The sequence below is a fragment of the Tetranychus urticae genome, chromosome 3 (assembly GCF_039701765.1).
Source record: "Tetranychus urticae isolate SD_2017Ah chromosome 3, NJAU_TeUrti_SD_1.0, whole genome shotgun sequence".
In the NCBI taxonomy this organism is placed as follows: Eukaryota; Metazoa; Arthropoda; class Arachnida; order Trombidiformes; family Tetranychidae; genus Tetranychus; species Tetranychus urticae.
In genome coordinates, this window is record NC_142960.1 from 2,993,765 (window position 1) to 3,002,182 (window position 8,418).

Genomic DNA, 8,418 nt, shown 5'->3' on the forward strand with positions numbered 1-8,418 from the left:
TGCAAATAATTTAATGATCACAGTTATATAATTTTCATCCATCAAACCATATTAACAGTTTACAATTAAAATGATTCGAACAACTTGTTTCATCGCTCTTTTTGCCTTGGTCACTGCTGCCAGTTTGTCCTATGAAAATGAATGGGAATCATTCAAGGTAAGTTGTTTAACTTAAAAAACTGCTAATGAATTTTACATTCTAACCTTTTACTCTCTGATAGGCCAAATACAACAAAGTTTATGCTGATGAAAGAGAAGAAGCTTGGCGAAAAACAATTTTTTTGTACAATCTGAAAAAGATTCAAGCCCACAATGAAAGGGCTGAAAATGGAGAGCTTACTTATCGCTTAGAAGTCAACAAGTTTTCTGATTTGGTAAGTTCACAATTCAGTTAACTATTCAATGAATTGGTGGTTTATGTTTGTTTGATATTTTAAATAATTAAATAGACTGATGAGGAATTCAAAGCAGCTCATCTTGGTTTCAAAAAGAGCGATCAATCTGAAGCAAGTCTATCCAATGAAAATGAATGGGAATCATTCAAGGTAAGTTGTTTAACGAGCGAAACTGCTGGTAAATAGTTGATTTCCCATTTGACTTTTCATTCTCTGATAGGCTAAACACAATAAGGTTTACGCGGACGAAAGGGAAGAAGCTTGGCGAAAAACAGTTTTCTTGTACAACCTGAAAAAGATTCAAGCCCACAATGAAAGAGCTGACAATGGTGAACACACTTATCGCTTAGGAGTCAATAAATTTGCTGATTTGGTAAGTTCATTATTCAGTAAACTATTCAATGAATTTATTCTTAATATTTGTTTGATATTATACATCATTGAACAGACCTATGAGGAATTCAAAGCAGCTTATCTTGGTTTTAAAAAAAGTCAGCACTCTGCTCCTCTTGTCCACAATGTCAACAAAACATTTCAACTTCCAGCTTCAATTGATTGGCGAACCAAAGGAATTGTAACCGAAGTCAAAGATCAAGCCTTTTGTGAATCTTGCTGGGCTTTCTCAGCTATAGCTTCCATTGAATCCGCAAATGCCCAAAAAACTGGTAAATTAGTTGAGCTTTCAGAGGAAAATTTGATTGAATGCTCTTGGGGTTACCACAATAAGGGATGTAGTGGTGGTCTTATGGACTCTGCATTCCAATATGTTATAGATAACAAAGGGGTTGCTACCGAAAGTTCTTATCCATACACTTCTGCTGCAGGAGATAGCGGAAAATGCAAATACTCAGCTTCCAAAAGAGGTGCTTCAATCTCATCCTACGTTGATATTCCGCAAGGTAATGAGAATGCCCTTCTTCAAGCCGTCGCTCAACGAGTTGTTTCAGTTGCCGTAGATGCATCTGAATTACAACATTACGAGTAAGTAGTTTAAATTCACATATCGATCAGCTCAAATACTGAATACATTTTGGAATAGTAATCAATTCCTTATTTCCTCACTTTGAATCTAGTTCTGGTATTTTAAAGTCAACAAAATGCTCACCTCAGGGTATCGACCACGGTGTAACCATTGTAGGTTATGGTGTGGATAATGGTACTCCTTATTGGCTGATTAAGAACAGTTGGGGAGCTGATTTTGGTGAAAATGGTTACTTCCGATTGTACCGAGGTAGCAATATGTGTGGAGTTGCTGAAGCAGCTTCATATCCAGTTGTTTAAAGAATTTATTGTGATCAACAAAATTGATGTAAAATTTGAAAGGCGTCAATAAAAATACTCACCTACTCGAACATATAAGAATATTAATAAAATACTAAGAACTTATAAGACACTTTTAATTCACTCGAAAAATTTTTATTAATTACAACCCATGTTTATCATCTACTCGAGAGTGTTTCAATTTTATAATTGATAAACGATGATAACCAGAACAATTTTTTGATTCGTTCCAAGACGATTTTGTTCTTGATATTGTTTTGTCTTGTTTCAGGTAGGAAAAGTAAGAAAGAAAGTCTGTAAAGCTAATTGCCAAGCAAAGCCACTTTCCTCGGTTCAACTCAACTTTAATTTGGCTCAACAACAATTTAAATTTCAAGTGAAGTTTAATTCAATGAACTCTAAAGGTTCAGACCATAGTTTTGAATGTATCTCGAAAACTCCCATTTCATCATTTTCATCTTTATTTTGACGAGTTTACCGGATTTATTAAGTAGATTGCTATTTATCAACTCCTTTTATTAGTAAATCTTGAATCTTGTAGTAAGTATTGTTAGAAATAGTTTTTCATTTCTTAGCAAATTACCTAAAAATAGCTTTCGAAAGCAGTTTGCAAAACTACATTATGCAATGTAACATGTTACGAGTGAGAATATAGTTATTTACCCTGTTTATCTTGACGTTTTTTAGCCTAGAATATTATATACTTTGATATCGCAAACGCGACTCGTTTAAAGATTCGCCTGTTCACATTTTGATTTCTGTCACGAAAATTTGCGAAAGCTTACTCTTCACCAAAAAATGAAACTGAAATTTTTTTCCAAAACTTACAATTCAAGCACGGTACTCACTCAGAATTCACCATTTTCAGGCTGACTTGGGATAAAAACTTGTTAACTTTCTCAAAATATTGGAAAAAATATTTATCCTTGTCCTAAATCCTGACTAGAGGTCGAAGGATCAGGTTATCTTGAATATTCTTGTGAATATAAAATCTGGTTTAATTTCTTAAATCATGGCTTGAATACCTGAAGCATCAGCGTTTCATTAGATATGACTACTAATGGCACAAATGATTAGAAAAGTTTTACAGTAATTAATAATAATGTAATTCCATTGTATTTGCGAAAAAATTCAATGAAAATTTTCAAGTGGTCTCATCTTGCTGCTCATTTTGCTGTCTTTCCCTAGTGAAATCTTCATTTGTCTTTGAAGCATCATGCATATGTTTAACCTTTGAGTAAGCAAATGGAGCTATGAATCCCAATGAAGCACCGACAAACAGGAACAACATTATTATGCCAAAAGCACTTGATCCCGATGTCCCTGCAATCACTTCAGTTGAACTGGATTCTTTTCGTTTCTTTCCATTCGATTCCACTTTTAACTCGTAATTTGAACAATAAACTCCATCAGTGGTTTTGGTATAAGGACTTTTAACTGAGAAATGAGTCAATGAACAAGAACTTTCTGTTCTACTTTTAGGGCAGTAATTAAATGATTTACATCCAGTTTCCTCGCCATCGGATAACTCATAACATAATGAAGCACATTGATCCAAGGTTAATTGGGATTTGGTGATCATCACATCTGATACTATTTGATTGCCTGTTTTTTGGTATCTTTTAGATACTTTGGCTAAATGAATTACGAAAAAGCAAAGATCAAGATGGATTTAAGACTTGTTACTTGTGTTACTTGTAAGAATACTTACGAGTATATATCATGCATTCTTCATCATATTGAGTAGCCTCATCTGTATACAAAAAATCACCGAGAGTACAAGAACCATCACAGTATTGAAATGATATACAATCGGATGAGACATGACAGGCTTTTGCACAAGAATGCACAGAATCTTGTTCAACTGCAGTTGATTGCTGAGTTTTAAATTTTCTGTTGGACTTTTTTGAATAATTGTCGAGAACACTTATAGAATAAATTTCACATTTTAGGTCAGTTTCAATCGACTGGTCCAGACTGGCAACATCAGAAGCCTGCAAGCTGCTTACTCTACAGTCAATTACACCATCAGTGTTGCAGAATGAAAAAGTAATGCATGGAACTTGATCTGATTCATGACAGTTTCGGTAACAATCAGCAAAAGTCTTTGCATCTGGCACAGACAAAGTGAATTGATAATCAATTTTCAACTTTGCATTGTGTCTGATTCGAGAAGCAATATCATCATTGGAGCCAGTTTCCTTTTTAGTCACGTCGATCACATCACTAATCTTAAAACGCATCGCTTTTAAGGAAAGAATAAGAATAATTATCAGTTGAGTAAACTAACAAAATGATAAGTACTTACGAGAGTCTCCGTCATCGACAACAAAATTCACACCAACATATCGTAAGAATGCATCATGAATCTGGTCAAGCGTTAACTCTTCTTTAACTCGACGCAAATTGTTCATTGGAAATAAATAGACACTGCATGACTGTCCATGCTTAGTATCTTCCTTGAGATCATCAGGATTACTCAGGTATCCGCAGACAGAATCCGAAGGTCTGTAAATGGCAACCCTAATTTTGAAGAGGAAAACAATTACCAGTTATAAATTGATGCTAAGTGTTTATGCAATCAAGAAATGCTATTATACTTGATTATCTGTTGGTATCGAGATAATTTTTCTAAGCATTCGGGTTCATTGTTAGCCCTAGTTTTCATCATCTTGTCGAATGTCTCTTCACTGAGATACATGGTTTTAGAGTTGAAAATGACTGGAAAAGAAAAGAAAGTTCAATTATTGAACTCAATGGAACCCAAGTGATAACAAAACGTAATCAACTTACATTCCAAATGTGGTAGATCAAGAAATGTTACTTCCATCTCGATTTTTGTATCAGTGAAGCGATATTGAATATCAGCTATTCGTAGTAAACTAACAGGTTTAGTTAAAAGAATATAATAAAGGAAATCTCTTTTCAGCCAGTAAATACGTTCCTCCGTGTGCTTTATGCAAACAGTGTTTGCAGGAACTGGAGCTAAAGAAGGCAATAAGCAATAATTATTATAATGTCATTTATTCGTTTAATTCGTCCTCGTCGTTCAAAGCTTTGGACAATCAATAGTTTGCCTGTTGAATAATTTTGTATTGCAGACATGGTTATAAAATTGTAAAAGCAAAGTTATAGTCGGTTTAAAATAATCATTGAAAACATTCGAAGACAACATAGTCTTTCAACTAACTACATTGGATTTGGACGGAAAGGACACGAATTTCCCTAAACTACATAACTCTCAACCGAATTTCCATTGCAAAAGTTCATATTATAACTTTATTTAAATTTCAATACATACCAGCGCACTCTAATATGAAGTTGAGGATCAATTTTTCATCGCTAGAAGCGAAATTGACCTTTTCTGTTAATGAACGAATACTCTCGATGGATTGAGCTTCTTGAAAGCTCATAAAATCTCTTGTGATTCCCTCCGTCAAAGTGTAAACTTTTTTCTAGCCAAAGACATGGTATAAAGGATAATGTTAATATTTTGAGAATAACGAGAATTGAAATGAAGACCTACCGATTGATCATAATCATAGATGGAGATCTTGGTACTGACAAGAGTGTAACCCCGAAATACGTCATCATTATGCTTGAAAACGCCATTTAGATTAAAGTACAAATAGTTAAGCGAAATGAGTAATGAATTTGTCGTTAAAAATCACACAGCTGACTTGTGTCTGGACACCTCACCATTCTTGCCTATTAAATTTGTATTCAACTCACCGATGAAACGAAAAATTGAGTTATGACAGCTTTGTCCACTTTCTTTCCATTGATATTAACATTGAGTTGAACTGATTCCCATGCTTCAACGGGCAGTCCGAATCGATGTTCCTAAAAGAGATTCAATAAAAAACATTTTTTCATGATTTTAATTGCTATTCAAGATGCACAGTTTACATTTATGTTACAATTCATTAAACTCAACCAAATTTGTTTAACTCTAATAAAATACTCACCAAGTCGAGTCTCCCAACATATTTGAAGTTATCATTCAACATCAAAAGATTTTGCAAACTGAATAGACCACGGTCGAATCCAGGTGTATTCGAGTCTATGGATGCCACAGCAACAGATCCATTCGTCCCAACAGTGAAAGAAACCCCTAGTCGGTAGTCGTAAATAACTTCACTTGCTGAACCAACCAATGATGTTTTTATCCTCAAAAAATCGTAAAGGTTTGCAACATAAACCTGAAAACAAAAATGAATTGAATGACAAATGACAAATAAAAGTGTTGGGAATTTAACATTCACAATTTTACTTCGAAATGAAAGATCAATCGATGATGAATTTCATATTTAATTTACTGCACATTAAGACTCGATTCCAATGTTGGATCTTGTTCCCACTATGAGATATTCATTATTTATTTCAATACTATTACACTAACATATAACACTGATCTTTGTTTGATAAATAAACTAACCTTACTAAGTGATCGATGCGTGGTTGAACCTTGAACTCGTTCATCCATGGTGAAGTGCAGGTGAGAAACTTGCAACTTTGGAAATCGTTTATTTCCAGATAAGTAATGTGGACATCCAATTCCAGTTGGAGGCTGATCAAGGGAAAATAAGAATAAGCATGAGTTCATGTTTTTATTTGAAAAATGAAGAATTTGAGAATCAATATTTATCCACAATTATTTTATTGAACTAATACTTACTTGAACCTTATTTTGAACTAGATCCTGATAAATTTCGTTTTCAATGTAAGCATCTACATGTTGAATAGAATAGATATCAATATATAGAATGAGAATCTCTTTCTCTGGACTCGAAGTTGGATGATAGCCACTAAATTCAATTCTGCTTGGACTTTCTATTCCAGATTGGTAATCGAGATGACCTGAGTTTACAGAAAGAGTACCAATATTTTAAATTGTAACCACTTTAATCCAATTGTTCAACTTACTTTTGTAATAGAAAGTAATTTGCAAGTTTTCATTAATTTTTGCTGATGCACCTTTCATCATGATTCCTCTGATGTTTTTGTCTGCAACAGATTTCTATTAAACAACAAATAAAGTGAACTGATGCATTTGAATAAAAGGAATCAATAATAGTTACCCAAACAAACGACGAATGATCAAGTCGGTATAATATCGAAGGTCCCATCAAGAAAATCAGATCGAGCAAAGTTTTATCCCAACTAATATTGTAAGTTAATAGTAAACAGTTTGTACCTTTGGATAGTGAAATGAACAAGCATAATCAAAAAATTGAATTAACTGGAACAGTAGACTCGAGAAAAAAGTGTTCACTTCATTAGTATCGATGGTTTCAGAATTCAATCTCATCACATTAATCTTTTAATATTTTCTTTCAAATTCCGTCGTTCAGGTAGTTCAAAAAACTCGAATCTTCTTACCTTGAATAAACAACCGTTCCTTGCTGTCCACGCCAGTATACGAATCAGCATTATAATGTACTGAGTAGGAATTCTCATCGCCTGAGATTAAAATTTTACCTTTAATTGTTGGTCCAGAAGCTGATATCAACTCTTGTATAAAATAAATTTTATATCCATTCTAAAGGAAGAAATTAAAAGTTAAATTGATAAACAATCAGTTGATTGTTCAACTTACGACATCAGTTAAAGTAGCATTAATCACTGAACTTCCTTTAGGTATTTTCAATGGCAAGTTCACCAAAGAGACTGTTATTAAATAAATATATATTAGGTTAAGATTATTTAATTTTAATTTAAATTCTTACTTGTTGGGATTGTTGAGATTGGGTAAAAAAATGTAAAAACAATCAAAAGTTTGAGTAACATTGTAATGGAGATTGAATACCGGAATAAGCAGTAAGCAAAAATTTGTTTCCAATTGTTGTTGCTTAACATTTGCAAATGAAATAAATATTTATTGCTTAGTCTTTGATATTAGTAAATAATATTGTATACAAAGTTCACGCAAAGTAAAGACGCCTTGCCTAAATAAATTAACAGATAACTCAGTGATAAACAAAGATATTAAACTTATCAAAGTCAATTGATTCAGTTCATAATTTGTGAATTTGTAAACAACAATAGAAACTGAAAATATCGTATCTAATTACTTAGTTGAATGAAATACAAAATTGATGAAACCTGTAAATAAACAGATTAGATACTGTTTTATCATTACCAGAATCTTTTTGGATTTAGTTGAGATTCTGGTTAGTCAACATGAGCAAAGGTTTCGTCTGGTTTTAAGGATGATACATTTACCCTATTAAGGACTTTGATTAATGGTATGCAAACAATGTTACTGTTATGAAGTACCCAGCTCTTGATCATGATCTAATATAGAACCTTTGGAGGATGACTTCGAAAATTTTATGCTATCGAATGTTCCTAATCTTGTATCGGCAATCGGCGAAAAATGGTTACGAATTCCGGACGATAGCTCAAGTCTCTTTCAAATTCAATAAATTTTAGTATTAATAGATTATTGAAGTTAAGGGTTTGAAAACAATCTTTTGATTTATCATTCACGAATAATTAAACCCATCTCTAACCTTTTGCCAACCATTTCTGTCAACTAATTTTATAATGGCTTTAAAGAATCAATTTTTCAATCAAAATACCTAAAGCTTGAAACCCTTGTGTAAATATAATTTGGAAATTTTGAATCCAATCATTCTAATCGCAATCTTCTTCACGTTTGAAAGTTGTTAACTATCAATGTGTTCCATTATTGTTTTACTCAATCCATAGCTTCATTATTTGATCTCCCCAACTATTT

General features: G+C 33.0%; 2 protein-coding genes across 2 annotated transcripts; one reads left to right on the forward strand and one right to left on the reverse strand.

Annotated features, from left to right (window-relative positions):
- LOC107370946 (crustapain) lies at nucleotides 1-1,795 on the forward strand. Its single transcript, XM_015938903.3, has 6 exons — nucleotides 1-157; nucleotides 222-374; nucleotides 450-545; nucleotides 616-768; nucleotides 844-1,376; nucleotides 1,469-1,795. Exons 1-6 carry the CDS (start codon nucleotides 71-73, stop codon nucleotides 1,674-1,676), a joined length of 1,230 nt encoding a protein of 409 aa, XP_015794389.1. The 5' UTR covers nucleotides 1-70; the 3' UTR covers nucleotides 1,677-1,795.
- An 814-nt stretch (nucleotides 1,796-2,609) lies between these two features.
- LOC107370839 (uncharacterized) lies at nucleotides 2,610-7,543 on the reverse strand. Its single transcript, XM_025162713.2, has 16 exons — nucleotides 7,406-7,543; nucleotides 7,276-7,346; nucleotides 7,059-7,218; nucleotides 6,758-6,873; nucleotides 6,603-6,696; nucleotides 6,355-6,536; nucleotides 6,115-6,246; nucleotides 5,645-5,878; nucleotides 5,409-5,519; nucleotides 5,203-5,274; nucleotides 4,978-5,131; nucleotides 4,470-4,661; nucleotides 4,277-4,397; nucleotides 3,985-4,199; nucleotides 3,388-3,921; nucleotides 2,610-3,311 (listed from the first exon to the last, which is right to left on the reverse strand). The coding sequence occupies exons 1-16, from the start codon at nucleotides 7,533-7,535 to the stop codon at nucleotides 2,821-2,823; spliced, it is 3,009 nt and encodes a 1,002-aa protein (XP_025018481.2). The 5' UTR covers nucleotides 7,536-7,543; the 3' UTR covers nucleotides 2,610-2,820.
- Between the last annotated feature and the right edge of the window lie 875 nt (nucleotides 7,544-8,418).